Raw genomic sequence first — 21027 nt, 5'->3', positions numbered from 1 at the left:
CTTGCTCTCATGCCAATTTCATTCAGAGTTAATTTGCATGGTCAAATTCAAAATTGTTTAAAGGAAAAACTTTCAACAGCAGTAGATCTAGCAGAACATATTCAAGGATTCAAAGATCATCCTCTTAGGCTGTGAATGCTATCTAGTGTTTAAGAATGGCAAAATCTTAAATGCCAACAGAGAGGCCCAGTCATTAAAAGATAAGAAATTTCTCTTCATCTGCAGTAACTCAAAAATCCTGACATTCCCTTAAATTAAAGAGTCTGAGATTATGACTGCTCAGGTCAGTGAGAAGATTCTCAGTAGCACCCTTGAAGTTTACATTGAACCTGTATTTTCAGGTGTAAATTAACACCACAGAAAGCATTCAGAATAAGATAACTGATATTGTGCTTAGGTCCTATGGAGCTCACAATACTTGTATTGAAGTATCACCAGTAAGATCTCAACTCTTTATTCTTCAATCTTTCTTGAGAAGAAAACCAAGCCTGACAGTATTTTAATGCACATGACATTTGAGTTCAGCAGGAAGAACTGACTCTCTACAGCATAACTGCTCTGTTTGTAGCTTCATGGCATTATGTATTCACTAAACATTTTCCTTACCTTACTAGTTTAGCCAAACTCACGCCATTTAAATGGAGATTTAAAGTTTAGTTACACAACATGAAAGACTACTGTATTCTCAAATGTGGCACTTCAATTTTCAGACCACACACAAGCAAACTGTTGGCTAATACATGCACTGAGAGAAGGTTAAGAGCCAGAGTATGCATAACCTTCATACATGAAGGCCACATTAACTGTCGCTAAAAATTTTAGAGCATCTCTGTTGGCAAAGCTATTCTTCAGACTGGTTGAAAATCAGTCCCAATAATAAGTGATGTTGAGACAGTAACCAGCACTACAGCTGAAATGTCCAAATACACTAACACTGAGGGGAACATAGACTACCTGTAAAACTCTTCTGCATCAATGCATACAGACTTTTTCAAAAGTAACTGCAAAAGTTTTTTCATGCTTATGTCCTGATACTCCAGTTCAAGCATCAAGTTAAACCTCTTTTGACTGTGTGCAGAGGACATTCATGCACTGAATTTCCAGTAATGTTTTTGGATACCTTGTAATAATTTCTATGTGTTCATTCCCTAAATTTTGAAGCTATTCACAGTGTAAAGTGCACTAAAGCAGCTTTCTAGTGAAGAAAAAGAATTTAAGTACTTTGCCAGTTCCAATAAGAGGGATCACAAATGGCATGTGAACCTACCACTATGATGGAGAGCTGGAAGTCCTACTCACATTCACAGCTCCACTGCATCTGTTAAGACCACAATATTTCAATAACCACAATTAGCATAGGATGCATTTTTGGCCAACCTTGTCCTTATGTCTACATAGAATGTTTTTCACTTGTACTTGGAAAACATTTCCAACAAACCAAAGTCATTTCTATTTAAAGGAAAACCACAATGTGGCAGGTACACATTGTACCTAATTACAGCAAAAGGACAGCTCAAACATTTGAATGTCATAAGTGGAATTTAGCATAAAGCAAATGATATGTGCTATGAATAAGCATCATTGCTCCTCAGGATGGTTTGTGCACTCCCATATCTTGCATCACAGGCAAAACTGGGCTTTAGTATAATCATCACTAAATAATCAAGTTCTTCTGTGTACTGCAATGGGACCTCTTCACTGCAAACATCTCATGGTCAAGACCAAGAACTCAAATACAGAAGAGCCTAGTGACACAAAGTGCCCTAGAGTGGTTTCAGGTCTCTGCAATGGAAGTCAGAAATCTAAGCAGATGTGAAAATACCCTGTGGTGCCTTCCTGGGTCACAAGATCCTTTTATGACTTAAAAAAAAAAAAAGAATACAACCTGGGGGACTTATTGTGTAAGTTTGGTGGGGTTTGTGAGGTGGGGAGAAACCTGTCCCAAAACTCAATGAAATAGTCTTCTTCAACAGGCTTTAAATGAGGCTTTAATTGCCCAGCAAAGTATAAATATAGCAAAGAAAAAGGCATAAAATTATAAAAGCTAGAAGTCTGAGTAACTATTAAATTGGCAAATATTTTTAGATCTCTATTAAAAGTTTACTATAAAATAATTATAGACTATGCCTTTCCCAGACTTTCTAATATTAAACATTTACTTTGTGCAACCTGCTTCCTAGCAATATGTAGGAAAAAATCCCAGTTCTCATGACGACAGAATCATTCACCATAACCAAGTCAGTTAAAATAGTTATTTGTAAAATCTGCTGCAAATATTTTAATTAATCTAGCAAACATTAGTTCAGCAACTTAAGACTAATTATTGCCGTTTTCCTTTAAATCTTCTTGCCCTATGTAAGCTGATATTTATCTCAAAAAAAAACCCAACACCCAACTTCTAACACAAGAGGCATAAAGGCATGTAATCTAGTAAAACTTGGCAAGCCAAAAAGTTTATTTTTATGTGATTTTATTTTTGATTGCCATATGATGATGGTTCTGTGGTATAATATGCTGAAATAATTTTTCACACAAAATCCTGTCCACGGCACTTGAGCTAATAACAAAGACTCAGAAGACAAAAAGCTTGAAGAATTAATGTTTCTTTCAATAATAAAATGATGAGAAGGCCCCTATAATTTGCTGCCTATAATCTTAACACAGATGTGTCAGAAAATTAAAAATATAGAAATTATAGATCCTTATGACATAGGAAAATGGTAACAGCTTTGTCTAAGATGTTAAAAATTTAGGTGTGGATATAGCTTGGGCACCTGAGTAAACAAATTCATATTTATATCCTAAAAATAGGTGACCAGATGCAATCTGCAAGAACTTACAATAAGGCTAAGCAGGTTTGTCATGCACTGAAACATAGAGCTGAAAGCACAGTGCAGTAATGAAAAGGGCCTTATACTGTAACACAGGCAAGAGGTATGCTGTATTATTTCTAACACAGCTGCCAATCTGTGGTCTTAAGATATTAAAGCAAAGCTGGCTATTTATCTTCAGAATGTATTTATTAGATTATCACCATCTAATGGGATTTGACAGCACTGACAAGAGCTTATCTAGGCTTATAAATGAAAATATCTGAAAATTCCAGAATTCAAAGATAGTCCTTCCTCCAATTTACCATTGCTATGCTTTGTTGGTGTGCAAAAGTGATCTGAAACCTCAGGACAGATTTTTAAATTTGCCCATGTCTTAATACACTGCAGTCTTCAAATTTACACAGAGCTGCAGTTCTACTGGTTTTTCTCAAGTGTAACCCATCTAATTTAGCACGACAGCTGAAAAATGATGTCAGATGTGTTACAGTTCAGTTTAAAAAACATCCTCTACCTGGTATCTCTGCAGTGATTGTCTTGCTGCTCCCTGAAACCTCTTCATCATCATCTGATGAGCTTGTGCTTGAGTCACACGTCAGGTCACTGTCGCTGGTACTGCTGTCCTGCAGCAAGTTGTACTTCTTGCGAGCAGCTGCCTCCCGCTTCTGTCTCAAGAGACGGATTCTTTCTTTGTGCTTTTGACTTCGATGACCTTTTACCTTGGTAGCTCGACCATTCTGCTTATCACTAGACTGTCGGTTTTTCTTGGCAGCCATTGTTGAAGTTTCACTTTCAGACCTGGATCTCCTGGATTTCCTCCCAACTGCAGCCTCAGACACCGCAGAAAGGTCTTCCTCTACAGTACCTTCAGCTTGACAGGGCTCATTCTCTTCTGTGGAAGACAATGTGTCTGAGTCAGCCAAATGCCCGCTGGAGGAAGGGGAAAGCATGCAGTGATTAGAAGAGTCACTCTCATAAACTCGACCACCTATTTGCCTATCACTCTCTGTAGATGCCAACTGAGACTCTGAAGAGTCTCGCCTCAGTTCCATCAGTAAGCAAGGCATTGAAGAAAGCACCGTTGAGTCTGCTGCAGCATGCATGCTGTCTTTCTGAATTTGCGTCTCAAGTTCTATAGGTCCATCTTCATCAGGAGCAGTTTCTTGCTTTTCAGAAGTCTTTGGTGGAACTGAATCAACAAGTTCTACTTTTCCCACTGTCTCCATCTTCATTTCAGAACACTAAAGTCCTCCTGGTCTCAAAGCATGGAGCACATGGTCTGGAAGACTGGGTGAACTAGATAAGGTCTTCAGCAATACAGCAGCCTAAACAAGAACAGAAGAGGAAGAATAATTTACTCAAATAACTCAGTTCTGCTCTTCACAGTATTACCTAAACAACACATTGCTTTCAGTTACAGACAGTATGTTCATAGAATCCTAGAATGGTTTGGGTTGGAAGGGACCTTCAAGGTCATCTCATTCCAAACCCCTTGCCATGGCAGGGATACCTTCCACTAGACCAAGTTGCTCAAAATCCCATCCTGGCCTTGAATACTTCCAGAGATGGGACATCCACAACTTCCTTAGGCAACCTGTTCCAGATGCCTCACCACCCTCAGTCAAAACTTTCTTCCCAATATCTAATCTAAACCTGCCCTCGGTCAGTTTGAAGCCATTCCCTCTTGCCGAAGTCCCTTTCCACTTGTAATTCAACGTATAATAAAGATCTTTCATTCAACACATTTGCTTACAGATAAATGGCATGGAACAAATAATTTATGAGTTTAGAAGTATAGAAACAATAAATTTGCAGTACTTTAAAAAGTGTAGATGAGAAAAATCAGTAAAATATTTAATTTACTGCTTTTAAAAAATGCATTTCTGCAGACAAGGGCAATTAGTATTTGAAGAGCCCAAGAAAGCATAGATGGCTCAGAAAGATTTTTCAGTACCCTGAAAATCCTTCATCAGATTCCTCATCCATCGCAAGCTTCCTGTAACTGTCTGTTTGTAATTGCATGCTGTTTCCTCCCCTCCATCTGCAGCACAATATGAGGCTACTTCCCTGATTCTAAAAGGTGCTGTGAAAAGCTCAGTGTTGTCCTGCCCACCCTAACACACTTTGAAACTTCATTTTTAAAGAAAATTAAAAGAGAGTTCATGCTTCCTTTGGGCTAATGAATGAAATGCTGTATGGTGCAAGGGAATGATGAAAATACTTATGGGAGAGAAACACCAGTGTTAAGGAAAGAAAGATTAGTTAATCTCAGACAACAAAAGAAAGATAAGTTCAGGTCTGCTAAATGAGAAAGAAAAACCCCAAACACACAGCAAAGCATTTTACTTCCAAAAAAAACAAAAAGAGGAATAAAATACATACCGTAAAATACAAGAACATACATATAAAGAAAAAATGTTTGTGAATACTGAGTAAAACTCTCTTAAAAGCAACTTAAGAATTTTCAGAGATTGTACTTTAATGTAGGAACCAATTTATTTCCAAGGCCACAGCACAGCATCAACAAATCCAAATGAGTACACATGTTCTGAGACATAAATACATCCCTATACTGTAATAAAATCACTATTTCTATGTATTTCACCCACAAATCTTCATCATCAAATAATTCTTCTATTACATGGGTAAGTAAAACACAGATTTGATGACTGAATGACTAACCAAGTGTTATACACAGTGGGATTTGTATTGTACCTACTATAGCAACTCCCAGCTTTTTAAAGAATTTTTCAATGTACATACAAGGAAAAATCTGGTTTCTCAAACACATATCAAAAGACTACCAGTCTGGCGAAAATAAATATATTTAAATATTCATACTAATAAGTGCAGAACAGCTTCTACACTATTCAGCATTTTAGCCCAGAGAACAAAGAGAGTTTGAAAAGAAGCTAAAGGGCAGCCAAAATGAACTAGAGACTTTTCACAAATATCCTACTTGGAAATACCATCTACATAGCAGCTTCCAAAGGGACTATAAGAACACCTGTACCTGCTTTCCCATCTCTCTGGCCTATCAGACAAAAAAATGCTTCATCTATATGTTGCCACCTTGCCAACAGTCTAATTACAATGTTTTTATACGATTTTCTTCATTACTAAGTAGGAACTTGAACTACTCAAACTATGCTGGTTTGATCCCTCATACAGTGATCAGTGAATTATATTTTCAGTGAGATGGCAGCACAGGGACTAGCAATTTCACAGCACTACATCTGGTTAACATCAACCTGTGTTTCTGTATGCATGGAAAAAATACTTGCTCTGGTGAGGTTTGTACTCTCTAGGTCCCCTGAGCTGGCTATTTAGACATCAAAAATTTGAGTATTAGTATGTAAATAAAATACAACTTTGTCTTTATCTCATTGGAAAAAAAGTCTGCTGTGACTCAGAGTTTGATGAGGGGAAGAACACAGTTCAGGGGAAAATATGTATGCCAAGAAAAGCCTCGTCTCAAAGAAAGAAAAACTAATGTCCCTATTTAGTTGTACTTGAGAAATGTATAGATCAGAGAGAGGAAGAGGCTATACTGAAAAAATCACATCCTTTTCTTGCCACTCACTTTTCTAGTAACAGTACTAGAAAAAGTAATCTTGAGGTGATGCTAGAGAAAGACCAGGTTTTTACTTAAATGAGAACACAGTGAAACAGAGTAAATTTTAACAGGGTAGATAATCCATCTGGATTTAGGTGAAGTATACTGCGTAGTGGCTTGCTAACATGAGTGAAATATGCTGTTTAGGCTGTTAACTCCACTGTGCTTGTAAAACTGTCCCAGCCAAGGAGAAAAGAATGCAATCTCCAAGGTGAAGAGGTAAGAGGGGCCCCTTGAACTATGAAACTAAGAAAAGAAGTCTGCAAAAATGGACAAAGGGATTAGAGAGTTCTCTGCACAAAGGGCCAACTGTAAATTGTAACTCGAAATCAACATAATGAATATGCATGAACCTATTGTGAGATTCTATGTATATGTAAATTAGTACGAGATAATAAAAAAGATGGGGAATCCCCAAGGGGGCACATGCCCTTTGAAGGGAAATCCCTGCTGCAGGGGAAATCCTGGTGTGCATCCAGTGCTGAAATGAAAAAATTACCGTTCCCTACAAATCTTTATTGGAATTGTGGGATTTTGATTTTTCATCCGTGTGTCAACAGCACTTAAAAATGTTGTGATACTTACCTACACAGGTGGATACTTAATCAGACATTGCTTAGAAATATCATTCTCTTTTCATTGATGCACAGATACTGAACTTATTTGAAAAAGCAATTCTGTAAAAACTTCTGTGCTAGATTTTTCTAACAGAAATTATTTTATTTCCCAGCCACACATAGAACACACCAGCATGCAGAAGCCATTAAACATCTAACTGCACCCCTATCTGGGAAATATTTTTGAATTATGAAATAATTTGTAAAGTCATATGATTTGTACACTGTAAAACCTCCACTTCACTGAAGAAATAGAGAAAGATTTTAAAGGTCAGATTAGCAGAGACAGTCCAGCCTCTCTCATTGCCACTAACAGGGATGAGCTTTATTCCCTAGTATTTTACTACCCTAATTGTCACTGAGCAGTTATAGTCCCTCCTTTGCACAGGAACTGGTTTATCCTTTTGTCCTGGTTTGACACTGCCACAATGTCAGTGCCCCCTATGAAAATGCAACCTCTCAATTGAATGCTGTGAAATGCGATCAGGAAACAGAGCAGAGCAGGCCCAAGCTTAATAACAAGGGAAAAAACTTTATTAAGATAGTACTACTATACTACTATAAAAGAAAAAAAGAAAGAAAAAAAACACCAAAAAATTCAAAATGAAAACCTTTCAAAACATTCATCCTCCCTGTCCTGGCTTGTAAGATAAGCATGTATTTTATTTGCCATCTGTTGGAGGTTGGGCAGTTTTCTTATCTCTTCCAAGAACAATGTCTCCATCTGGGGAGATATCTTCTGTTAATAGACTATTGAATGACTCACTGCATGACCAATAAAGTTACATCATCCCATTGTGAGATGCTTCACCCAGAGGGAGGAGCCAAGCATTCCTACCTGCATAAAATCAGCACTTTTTGAGACACTGGTCAGCCACTTCGCTGGATTCCCAGAGAAGCAGCTCTCTCCTCTGCTGAATTCCCAGAGGAAGACCAGGCCCAACTAGTACCAGACCTTCAGAGAAAACTACACCCTTCTAGATATCACCACTTCAGCAGCATTTCATCTGCCACTCCAGGAGGAGCAGCCACCATTTTAACTGGACTACTACCAACACCCTGACTCCTCAGGGTGTCAGGTTTCTGACTCCATCACTAGTTTCATTTGTACTAATTACATTTTTTTATTATTATTTTTTTTTTTAGTTTTTCTCCTAGTAAAGAACTGTTATTCCCATTCCCATATCTTTGCCTGAGAGCCTTTGTCGCTGTCGAGGCAGGACGGGAATGAGAAAGACTCTGATTCAGAAGGCTGTGAGAGTGAGACTCCGATTTATTCAAAATACACTCCTCTTTTATACAGAGCTTCGCAAAGGTTAAATCCATTGGTCCTAAAGTGAAAACAATCTACAACATTGGTTCGGAGTGCCTGACGCACAGTGATAGAACTTAACTATAAACAGTGTGAGAACAAGAAAGATAAAGAATTATTTACATTCTTTCCCAGCTCTTTCCCAGGCTTTTGCCTGGCTAGAAACTCTCAATTTCTTTCTTTGACTGAATCTGAGACCTACAAGCCTTTTTTAAAATTGTGGTAATTTGGAGGGAGGGGGTTTACCTTTTCTATTTCACAGGAGGCTTTTGCCTTCCTTCATAGACTCCTGTCTTTTCAAACCAAGACATTCCCACCACCCAACTACAACAAACCACAGTGAGACACAACCTGGACCCCAATCAGGTTCCCACCCTCCAGATAATCAATACTCAGTCCATTGAGGGAGAGAGGAGTCTCTCCTGTGCCACAACCCCCCCCCCCCACCCAAGAAACACAGCTGCTACATCCTGTGTTTCCATGTCACACATGGCACCGCCCAGAGAAAAAGTTTGCCATGGTGACCCTCTCCTTCCCATGCACAGTGCTATCACCACCAATGCATGGATGGACAGACTGCTCTTAGGATTTTTCCTTTGAAGGATGCTCTGCTAGGAGGGAAAAAAAAACAGTTCAGTTTTTAATTTTTGGGACCGCAGTCCCCCCCATTTTCCCCTGGGGCCGAGGGTCCAAGAACAGAGATCTACTTCTCTTCTCCTTCTCTGAAGACAGGGGGCACCACCAAAAACCTCCCCAACTTTTCTCTGTTCGCTCCACTTCTGTCTTTTCCCAGCTGAAGCAGGTCTCTTTGGCTCACCGGCATCCTCCTAAAATACAGTCTCTCTTGGAGGAGAAAATCAGTTCAGTCTGTGGCTACCAAGAAAAAAATCCAGCCAAAAAGCCACTCCATCATCTGCTCGCACCTAGAATTTCTCCTAACATCCCAGGTTCCAGGCTGGTCTCTCTTCCTCTTTTCCAAACCGAGGAGGAGTAAAATTTCACAAAGCTTTCATTTCTCACGGAAGGGTTAAAAGTCCCAGCTCTCAGGATGGCTCGCTGAGCAGGCTCCGGCTCCCATGGCTGGGCGCCTTGTGGCCCCCCTGCTCTTCTCCTTCCCCGTGGTGAGAGAGAGAGAGAGAGAGAGAGAGAGAGAGAGAGACTCGAGGCGGGGGGGGGGGGGGAGGGGGGAAACGAAGACATCCCAGATTTTCTCCACCCTTCCATCTGCAGGGGGCCAGGCCCAGTTCCAGTCCCTCCACCCTTGGGCCTACCTCAAGGTGGGCCGCATGGGTCCCCCTCCCCCACCCAGCCCCCAGCCACGGCCGGTCAGGGGAGAGTTCTGCACTGCACGCTGACCGGAACCAAAGAGAGCGAGTTCTCCTGGGAATTCTGCTTTTAACCCCTCTGTGTTTTTAGAGGCGTGTCCACCTTTAATTGGTCAATATCCAATTGACCTCTTCATTCCGAGAAAATTCTTTTTCCGTGTCAAACCGCGACACCTTTCTTGGGTAGATTCATTTCCGTAAGTCGAAAGAAAACAAAACAAGAAAATAAATGCAATTTTATGCCAGAGCTTAGAGTAAGCAGGGAAAGGAGGGCAAGAACAAACCATCCCTTTAGAAAAAAAAATCCAAATCTGATAAAGTACCTGCTGTTTGGTCTCATCACACCTTAAACTCACAGATTTTGACTAGACACAGGAGAGAGTACTGAGTGTTTCTTTCACAGCACTGTTTGCTCTGAGACTTTTGAAGATAAATATAATTATAAAACCAAAAATATAAATTCAAACAGAGGTGTCAGTAGCTTCTTTAAGTACAACTATACATAATATATACTGCTGCACAATGAGTTATATTGAAAATGGCATGTGTGCCCTTCATCTATCAATAATTGGCCACTCATACATACTTTATAACATTTTTGATTGGTTTGCTCTCAATAAATATTCTTTATAATTGTATTTCCTACAATGTCAGGAGGAAATTAATTTAGTCCAAACAAATTATAAGGTCTGTGTTAAAGGACGAGCCACTGACTGAGCATTCTCACACTATTCAAGGAGTCGCACACATACCACCTGAGACTAACTGCTGGCCTCAGAGTCCCTTCTCAGTGGGCGGGTTCAGTGGGCCAACAGGGGTCCCTTTTGACTCCTTGCTCACACACACACACACAAACACACACAATCTTGGGAACACTTCCTCCTTCTTTGGGCTCAACCTTAGGCTTCCTGTAGGAAAGTCTCAGGCACTAGATTTATAAAAAATAACTTCATAGAGTGGCACAGCAGCAGGTCAGCTTGAGCTGTGTGTCTCCAGAGAGAGACCCATAATAAAGAGATCCCCAAAGCAATTATACCCTTATGACCTGTACCTGCCCCTCACATGTTCTTGACACACCTCTTGGTCCAATGGTAATTTTTGGTCTGGGATCCTCTAACATTTTATTGGGTTCTTTTTCTGTGTCCATGGAGACAGGCCATTAACTGTTCAAATCTTGTGGAGTTGCAGCTTATGCTGACTGTTAGTCTCCTGATCTTCTGGTGCATCTGCTCAATTGCAGAGCATAGAAAACTAAAAAACGCCCTAGCCTAAGGATAAACATTACTTAGCAATGACTAAAACATCAGTGTGTTATCAATATTCTTCTCATACTAAAGACAAAACACAGCACTGTACCAGTTATAAAGAAAATTACTAAGAAAATTAACTCCATTCCAGCTGAAAACGTGTCTAGGTGTAAGTTCACAGCTTGCAGCTGAAGGCTTCAGCAAATACAGCTACTCATTCTAAACTAGCAAAGCTAAGAAAACAACATGCTAAATCAAACAGTATTATAGCTCTGTGTAAGTCATTCTACTTAAAACCTACTCATTTATGCTAGACAACTAATATCTCTCAACAGCCTGAAATACTTAATAAAAAACCAAGGCAGCCTAAACTTAATTGTACATTGTCATTTTAGGTGTTATTGAACTTCTTAATAATAAAGAATGCCTAGCTTATATGATGCAAACCAGCTCTTTTACTCAGAAGCTTATTACCAATATATTTCCTCATAACCAGAGTCCAACAGACCACTTCTTTTCCCTGCTTACAACTGTATCACCTTCTTATGCCTGTTCTAGCAATTGTTTAAATTTAAAAAAGGACACAATCTGGGTAATGAAGAATTGATTGCAACACACAAGTCCATAGAATCTTCTCAAATCACCTTCCTTTCCATTAAAAGTCAACACACATAATTCAATGAATAACGCATACAGATATCATAAAATCACATAATGGTTTGGGTTGGAAAGGACCTTAAAGCTCATCTTATTCCAACCCCTTTGCCATGCGCAGGGACACCTTCCACTAGACCAGGTTGCCCCAAGTCCCATCCAACCTGGCCTTGAATGCTTCCAGGGACAGGGCAGCCACAACTTTTCTGGGAAACCTGTTCTAGTGCCTCATCACCATCACAGTAAGGAATTTCATCCTAATAACTAATCTAAACTTCTCCTCTTTCAATTTAAAGCCATCACCCTATGCCAAACAGCAAAATGTCTAAAAACCTAAAAACTAATAAATCCAAATAATTAGACCTCTATCAGAAAAAACTAATTTGCATCCAAACAGCTCTGGACCTCTCAAATGCTGTCTTTTGGACTTGTTCATATCCTCCCCAAGATAGCATGCATTCTTTTTAATTGTCTCATAATGTCACACATACCCATGCACCTAAAACAACAGAAGTGTGACCAGCACTCATTTAACTGAACTCAAGACAGTTGACTCAGCTCTGTGTGAATGTGTGTGCACAATGCTATAGAGAAGATTTTTCATAACACTAAGACATTCCCACAGGGATACTGTGTAATTTATATAGTGCTCCTTTGAAAATTCTACCCTAAAGCTGACTCACTGGCATACGATTCTACCAAAGGCATATCTCAGGGAGTGAAGATGGTTCTTTATCATATGATTCATAAATCAGGCCTGCTATCAATACTAAAGAATAGGACCCTTTGGAATAACATAGTAAAAGAATTGCAGAGTAAAACAAAAGAAGATTAAACTAATGCTATGTTTCAACTGGTTTTGCATAAATAAACCAAGGTTAAAAATAGGCTGCTCCTACCAAGCACGTACAAATTATGCAAGACTGAATAAAAATTACAAGTATATGTGTTAAAGCTTTGTGGAGCATGCTTTACAACCTTGAAAAGCAACATGTTTCACTGTAAATAAGAAGCGATACTTTACATTTAAATACAGGTTTTTGCATCGCAATGCTTAATGCATGTATTCTGTTCAAATGAAAGATAACTATCAGCTATGGGTTAGTTCATAAGTCTGCACACAGGCTTCCAGAAAAATTCACCCATTCACCAGCTGCACTGGAATCTCATGAGGAAAAAAAAACCCCATAGTCCTAGTAAAAATAAATTCATCAGCACACAGATAAAAGCACACAAGGTTGGCTGCACTTAGCATTCTAAAAATCTCATTTCTTTTTCACAGTGAAATAATATTTCTATAGTATGCAGAAATTGAAAGACTACAAGGCTCTCTAAAAATCAGAGGAGGCATATCTTCATTACTATCTGTTGCTAAAAATTTAAGTGACTCACATTAGGTTTTTAATTATTCTATCAAAAAAAACAGTGGAAGAAATCAATGCGAGCCATACTTTGTTTCTTTTTGTCTCTGCTATATATTAGTTTCCAGAAGATCACACTACAGAGGATCATCATAAGGATGTGCCATATTTTTCTAAGATTTTAATAAATTTTCCCACTTTACCTATCCATTTCTGTTACTCAAAGGAAATGTATTCTGTTTCCTCTGCTGGTTCATGCCGTTCTATATAAATAACCTTCCTCTTTTAAATAAATGTTTATCTATTGTTCTACCGTGGTCAAAAAAGTAATAAAGTAATGCTCACAAAAAAGCCACATTTTAAATGCTTGAGCATAACAGTAGTAAATTAATCATACTTTTCAGATTAAGAACATTTTTCTGAATTATCCTGAAAGTAATCAAACATTGAGTTATTCACTAATGACTTGTTAACAGATCAGGACAACTGCAATGTAACTTCAAAGTAGTAAAGCTATCTCAGTACTGCAGTATTCATTTGAGAAGGTCTTGTGCTGACTCTCAAAAAAATCAAATATATTCCAGCACAGACGGGCACAAATGTACCATGCTATTGCTGATATTTGGAAATATTGCAGCAGAAATGAGTGTCATGAGGAACAGGCTGCAGTTAAAAGAGCCTTTAAGTAAATCTCAAAGGTCACTGATGCTGTTAAGAGACAGAACTGCCTACATGCTTGTCGCTATTGAATAAGAAAGCAGCACAGGCTCCAAGAAGGCTGGTTTGCACAACTTTAATGCGAAAAACTCTCCTCTTTATAGACTGTCCTGACACATTGTCATGGTTTGACACTGGCACAATGCCAGCACCTACATGAAAATGCAACCTCTCAATTGAATGCTGTGAAATGCGATTGAGAACAGAGCAAAGCAGGCCCAACCTTAATAACAAGGGAAGAAACTTTATTAGGCTACTACTACTATACTACTATAAAAGAAAAAAAGAAAGGAAAAAACCCCACAAAATTCAAAATGAAAACCTTTCAAAACATTCCTCCTCCCACCACCCAACTCCAACAAACCACAGCGAGACACAACCTGGACCCCAATCAGGTTTCCACCCTCCAGATAATCAATACTCAGTCCATTGAGGAAGAGAGGAGTCTCTCCTGTGCCACAAACTCCCCCCCAAGAAACACAGCTGCCACATCTGCCAAAGTAACACTCTCCTTTCCTTGCACAGTGCTCTCACCACCAATGCATGGATGGACAGACTGCTCTTAGGATTTTTCTTTCAAGGATGCTCTGCCAAGAGCGAAAAAAACAACAGTTCAGTTTTTAATTTTTGGGACCACAGTCTCCCCCATTTTCCCCTGGGGCCGAGGGTCCAAGAACAGAGATCTACTTCTCTTCTCCTTCTCTGAAGACAGGGGGCACCACCAAAAACCTCCCCAACTTTTCTCTGTTCGCTCCACTTCTGTCTTTTCCCAGCTGAAGCAGGTCTCTTTGGCTCACCGGCATCCTTCTAAAATACAGTCTCTCTTGGAGGAGAAAATCGGTTCAGTCTGTCGCTACCAAGAAAAAACTCCAGCCAAAATGCCACTTCATCATCTCCTCCCACCTAGAATTTCTCCTTCTAACATCCCAGGTTCCAGGCTGGTCTCACTTCCTCTTTTCCAAACCGAGGAGGAGTAAAATTTCACGAAGCTTTCATTTCTCACGGAAGGGTTAAAAGTCCCGACTCCCAAGGATGGCTCTCTGCCCAGGCTCCAGCTCCCACAGGTGTCTGGGCACTTTGCGGCCCCCCCGCTCTTCTCCTTCCCCACGGCATACTGCTGATGAAACCGCCGCTGTCTCTTGAGAGAGAGAGAGAGAGAGAGAGACTGGGGGGGGAAAAGAGACATCCCAGATTTCTCCACCCTTCCATCTGCAGGGGGCCAGGCCCGGTTCCAGTCCCTCAACCTTTCGGCCTACCTCCGAAAACCACATGGTTTTCCCCTCCCCTGCCCAGCTCGTGGCTGGGCAGGGGAGAGTTCTGCACTGCATGCTGACTGGAACCAAAGAGAGCTAATTCTCCTGGGAATTCTGCTTTTAACCCCTCTGTGTTTTTAGAGGCGTGTCCACCTTCAATCGGTCAATATCAAAATTGACCTCTTCCTTCCGAGAAAATTCTTTTTCTGTGTCAAACCACGACACACATTCTACCTGATTGTCTAATTAACAAAAACACTTTTCTCACAAACAATCCTTTATAAGAACAGAAAAACAAAGAGTAAAAAAACACCACCTGCAGGTTGTTTACAATAACAAGCTATCATCGTTTCCCTACAACTCCCTAAAATTCTCAAAAGCCTTAGAAACCTTATCTTGCTCGCTCTCTGACCAGGCTGTCACATCCACACATGCTGAGGCAGTGAGCCCCCATCAACTTCTTTTGTTATTCAACTTCACAGAAGAAAGCTATGCACCTTGGATAGTTGACTGAATGAGATCAGTCAGGGTCCAGAAGGACAGCAAGGTGAGCCTTTTGCCTGACAGCAGCCACAGGCCTGGAGCAAGGGAGAGCATTGGAGATTCACCTGATCTTGCAAAACCACTCCAAAATTGCACAACCCTTGACATCTGACTCTCAGCAGATAAGAGAGCTGTTTTGTCAGGTTCTCTGCAATGTTCCTTTCCAATAACAGTGCTGCCTACTTAACAGACACTACAACCACGTCTCAGACAAAGATATGGGAATAGGAATAACAGTTCTTTACTAGGAAAATTAAAAATACAAATGCAATAGTACAGACTGTCGCTATAGGACACGTGAAAGCACAACGCGAGCCACTGCTATTTGCAAGGTAAAAAAGAAAGTTTATTTTCTGACTCCAACTTTTAAACTTTTCCAAAGGTGACAGTGGATTGGAGAGTGAATGGGCCACCTCTCCAAAGACATTGGACAAACCACTAGTACATCAAGTTTCTCGACCCTCATGAAGGAATGCAAAACAGTATGTTGTTTATAGAAATTGTGTGGGAAAGTTTTCTAACAGAATGTAAACTCAGAAGGCTTTAGAAAAACTTAAGAATCAGGGCGACAACAGACAAAAAAGAAAACAAACAAAAAAACACTGACAGAGTCAGAATATGACCTGACACCCTGTGGGTCAGTGTGTTGGTAGCAGTCCAATTGAATGGTAGCTGCAGTCCTCCTAGAGTGACAGGTATGGTTCTGTTGAAGCCAGTGATTCTGTAGAAGGGTGTAGTTTTCCTCTGAAGGTCCAGTGGTAGTGTAGATGGGTCTGGTCTTCCTCTGGGAATCCAGTGCAGAAGAAAACTGCTCTTCTTGGAATACAGCGGGGGAAGGCTGCTTCTGGTGTACTAAATCTCAGATTATATCCAGGAAGGAATGTTTGGCTCCTCCTCCTGAGCAGAGCATCTCACAATGGGATGATATGATTTTATCAGTCATGCAGTGAGACTCAATGGCCCATTAACAGAAGATATCTCCCCAGAGGGAGGATTGGTTGTGGAAGAGATAAAGTAAACTTCCCAATTAACAAAATATAACTGCCCCACCTCTAACAAATGGGAAATAGAACAGACACATATCTTACAGTCCATGACAGACCTTGTTACGCATATAAACACAGGAAATAAACAAAGCCAACTCTCAGGTAATTTAAAGCTTAAAATACTTTCATTCTATTCCAATTAATGTCTTAGCTTTAAGCCAGTGTCTTCCTGGCATGGAGCAGTAACTTGCTCATTTTATGGTGTGTGGTTTTGATGCCATTTTGGTTTTCGTCTTTTTTTTTCTTTTATATGCTCTCTGTATTTTTCACACATATTTTTGTAGTTCTGTAGTCTATTGTATTAGTGATGAGTTTTCCCAGTACTTTTCCATGGCCTTTCCCTAGGCAGAAACACAAAACAAATTCCAGAGCTCCAAGTCCTGAGGGGTACAAGACCCCTATGCTATCTTTGTTCTTCCTGGCTACCAAGGTTGAGAACAACTCTTTGAGATACATTTTAACGGACGAAGTACAGATACTGCCGAAGCGGGGGCTCCAGAGAAGGGGCTTGATCTGGGGGGGATGATTGCATCACCACTTGTCCTCCTAATTGGTGCTTTTTTTGTCAATTATGCTGATTTGGTGAACTTATAAAAACTGTATTCACCCCATGTGGGTGGGCTTTTGTGGACATCTTTTCATAACTGCCCCTGAAGGCCTTTAGATAAAGATCCACTTTTATATTGCCTCCTTAGTAAAATTATCTAGGGTGTCATTTCCAAGTTGGGAAAAGGCAACAGTTAAAGTCATGCTGGCAACTAAGCACCACGCAGCCACTTGGCCACCACCCCTCCCACCCCAGGAGAACAGGGAGGAGAATCCAAAGTAAAACTTGTGGGTTGACATAAGAAAAGTTTAATAATTGAAACAAAGTTAAATATAAGAATAATAATAGTAAAAATAAAGATAAAACCCAAGAAAAACAAGTGATGCACAAAAATGTTACCACCCACTGACTGATGTCAAACCCCATTCCCAAACTGCAATTAGCCCCCCTTTCTGGTAACTTCCCCAGTTTATAATTGGATGCGACATTCTATGGTGCAGAATCTCTCTTTGGCCAGTTTGGGTCACCTATCCCAGCGAGGCTCCCAGCTTTTTGTACCCCTCCTCACTGGAAGAGCATGAGACACTGAAAAGTCCTTGACCTGGGTAAGCACTACTCAGCTGTTACATTTGTCGCAGTTTTAGAGATAGACACACAAATGAACACGCCGAGATCATGCAACAACAGCCAACTTTTAGTGAGGGGGTTCAAAATTCCCACACCTAAAAACCTGATTGGTTGAGGTCTTAACACTGCCCAGCTCACTGGCCAATTAGATGTCTGCATTCAGGATTGAATGAGATTAGCTGGGGTCCCCTGTCTGAGTTCTGTAGAGTTGTGTTTTTTAGGCTTTATTAGATTTGTATTATGTATAAGTTTGTTCCATGTACCCCCAGCTCTGTAACGATTCCCCCCGGGTTCTCCCGTCTTTCCCCGCGGGTCTGTTGTCCCCAAGAAATGCCAAGTCACCGTGTTTACCCCAGATGCCTGTCTGTCACTCGGTATCCCTCCCCCCCACCTGGAATCTTCCACCCAGGACGCCGGACGATAGGCAGACGATCTGGGACCCTCCACCTGTCCGTCCTTGATTGGATGTACCCCCGTACCCCACTACCCTCAAACCCCCCGTGGTGTTACCACATTGGCTGCCCCAGTTTCCCCCCGTCCCGTACTTAGTCCGCGCGCGCAGCGTGCCTAGGGCTTTCTCCTGGCTGGCACCAGCGCGCGCCGTAGCCCGCCCAAGCTGCCCCCGGGGCTTTTCTCCCGGCCGGCTCCAGCGCACTCCGCCCCGCCCGCTCGCGTGGCCCCGACAAACGCTGGCGCGGCTCGCCTGGTTCCCTTCGGATTATTGTTCTCCCCGTTGGATTGCAAAAAACGGATCTCGCCCCCCGGAGAAAGACTCTCTTCATTAAATCGCCGTGGGGTCGCTAACGGCTCTCCGAACTCACACAGCGCAGCCCAAAGCCCGCGAGGGTTCAGCGGGAGGCACTGGAGATCTGCCCGCTCCCCTTCTCCCCAGGGCTAGCCGGGGCAAGGGAAAGCAGAGGGGAGAAGAGAGCACCGGCAGAGTTCGAATCCAACCTATCATTGTCTTACCTGGGGACTTGTTTACTTTTATTCTCTAATGAACTAGGCTGCGAGTTGGGGTCTGTTATGGTCTATTTCATCTGTTCAGCTTACAGACCAGCTCTAGCTGTGACACTCAGCAACAAACAAAACATCACTGTGTTATCAACATTATTCTCATACTGAATCCAAGACACGACACTATAACAGCTACTGAGAAGAAATAAACTTTATTGCTGCTGTAACCCGGACATATGGTCTGGCCAACTGAGAGAACAGGGGACATGACCAAATTCTACAGAAAGGATGGAAAGGAGCTGTAAGCCAACCAATCCCTCACCTCAAGTCATTTTCTCATCCACAAGCCACTAATATTATTTATTTTTTTATTTAATTATTAGGCTCATAGAATAAAATCTAAATATTGCAACATAGATTTGTAGTAGGCATACTACTGAAAAATAAATGGTATCAATAAGCTAAAGGCAAAGTCATGTTGCATTCAAATTATGAAAATTTGACAGTAAGATACCACCTGCCGTTGGGCTGCTGTTACCACCAAACCTTGATCTTTTCTGACCAGTAATAAGAGGTACAAAATGATTTCAGCATCCACCAGATTGCTAACAATCAATACCACAATCTTTACATGCCCGAAGTGTTCCTAAAGAAGAAAGAACTTGTGATAGTAGTCTCGGGAATTAGTAAGCAAGAAATATGTGAAAACAGAGCTGGCTGGGATAAATAGTAGTTTAGCCTCAGTAGCAGGTACAGGAGGCATCAACCTGAGACCATGGGGAAAAAGATACTGAAAAAGGGACATCTAGTCAGGTCATGGTGAGAAGAGTGTGGTCATGGGAGTCAATATGTTAATGGTACTATTCTATACTTGGTCAGGTTTCTGGTTCCTGTTCTCCCTTGGTTCGGAACCTGTTGCAAATAAGGTCATTGTTGTGGTTTGACATGGAAAAAGAATTTTTCCGGAAGGAAGAGGTCAATTTCGATATTGACCAATTAAAGGTGGACATGCATCTGAGAACACAGAGGGGTTAAAAGCAGAATTCCCAGGAGAACTCGCTCTCTTGGGTTCCGGTCAGCGTGCAGTGCAGGACTCTCCCCTGCCCGGCGACGAGCTGGGTGGGGGAGGGGAGAAGCCATGTGGCCTTTGGAGGTAGGCCCAAGGGTGGAGGGACTGGAACCGGGCTGGCCCCCTGCAGATGGAAGGGTGGAGAAACCTGGGATGTCTCTGTTCCCCCCCAGAGTCTCTCTCTCCCCCAAGAGAGAGAAAGAGACAGCGGTGGTTTTGCCAGCAGTTCACTGCAGGGCAGAAGAGCGGGGGGGACCGCAAGGTGCCCAGCCGGGCTGTGGGAGCTGGAGCCTGAGCAGAGAGCCATCCTTGAGAGTCGGGACTTTTAACCCTTCCTTGAGAAATGAAAGCTTTGTGAAACTTTACTCCTCCTCGGTTTGAAAGAGAGGAAGAGAGACAGCTTGGGACCTGGGATGTTAGAAGGAGAAATTTTAGGTGGGAGGAGATGATGCAGTGGCTTTTGGCTGGACTTTTTCTTGGTAGCCACAGACTGAACCGATTTTCTCCTTTAAGAGAGACTGTATTTTAGGAGGATGCCGGTGAGCCAAAGAGACCTGCTTCAGCTGGGAAAAGACAGAAGTGGAGTGTTACGGTGAGCTCCTGGACACCCTTTTGTCCCCCCTTTCCTAGGGCCTCTGTGGCTCTGATCATGATAACCCCTGGATCCTCCCTCCTGCCCCAATGGGGTTGGCGGGGAGCCAGGAGAGCCCACCCTGCCAAAACCTATATAGACCCCTGAAACTTCCTGCTCTTCCTCTTTTGCCCCGCTCTCCCTGGACACCACAGAATAAAGAGAGCTGTTCCAACACCCTGGGTAAGGAGCCTCTTTTGAATACCTTTCCCTCTCCATGCTATTTCCTCCCCTCACAGCCCCATATCTCTGAGCTAGTCGGATTCATTCGGGGGGCTGCGTGGAGGGGGGGAAAACCATAGAAATAACAATTGGCGCCCCAACGTGTGCTGCTCTGAGCCCACGAAGAAGCTGGACCCCCTATTTCGGTGGAAGTCAAAAGCTTTTGGGACAGTCAACTGCCCTAGTACTCTAGCTGCCTTTAAAAGCTTTGAGTCACGGGGACAGTCGGGGACCTCTGCCTGAGTACCCCAGGAAGAGCCGACTGGAGAGGGAACCCCCAGAGAGGGTTTCACAGACGAATCCCGCAGTCACAGGCTTGGTACGTTCTCCGACGCGGCACCCGGGACCGCGCCTGGCTGGGAGAGGTTACCATAAATGACTGGGGGGGCTGCTTGCGAAACGGTGAGCCAGGGCCCCACTGCAAGTGAGTGGGAACTGGTGGACTGCGCATA

The 21027-nt window shown here is 41.9% G+C and overlaps 1 protein-coding gene across 6 annotated transcripts in view; it reads right to left on the bottom strand.

Annotated features, from left to right (window-relative positions):
• LOC116806906 (protein ARK2N-like) overlaps positions 1 to 21027 on the bottom strand; it is a 106197-nt gene that overhangs the window by 65631 nt on the left and 19539 nt on the right. For all 6 annotated transcript variants that reach the window (XM_072922960.1, XM_072922961.1, XM_072922962.1 and 3 more), the window contains exon 2: positions 3346 to 4156. In XM_072922960.1, coding sequence (XP_072779061.1) covers positions 3346 to 4063 — 718 coding nt within the window. In that variant the 5' untranslated portion in view covers positions 4064 to 4156. The remainder of the gene's footprint in view (positions 1 to 3345; positions 4157 to 21027) is intronic.

This window comes from Taeniopygia guttata, chromosome W, assembly GCF_048771995.1.
Source record: "Taeniopygia guttata chromosome W, bTaeGut7.mat, whole genome shotgun sequence".
Taxonomy (NCBI): Eukaryota; Metazoa; Chordata; class Aves; order Passeriformes; family Estrildidae; genus Taeniopygia; species Taeniopygia guttata.
Note: the sequence above shows the minus strand (reverse complement) of the source record. Positions and strands in the feature narration are given on the sequence as shown.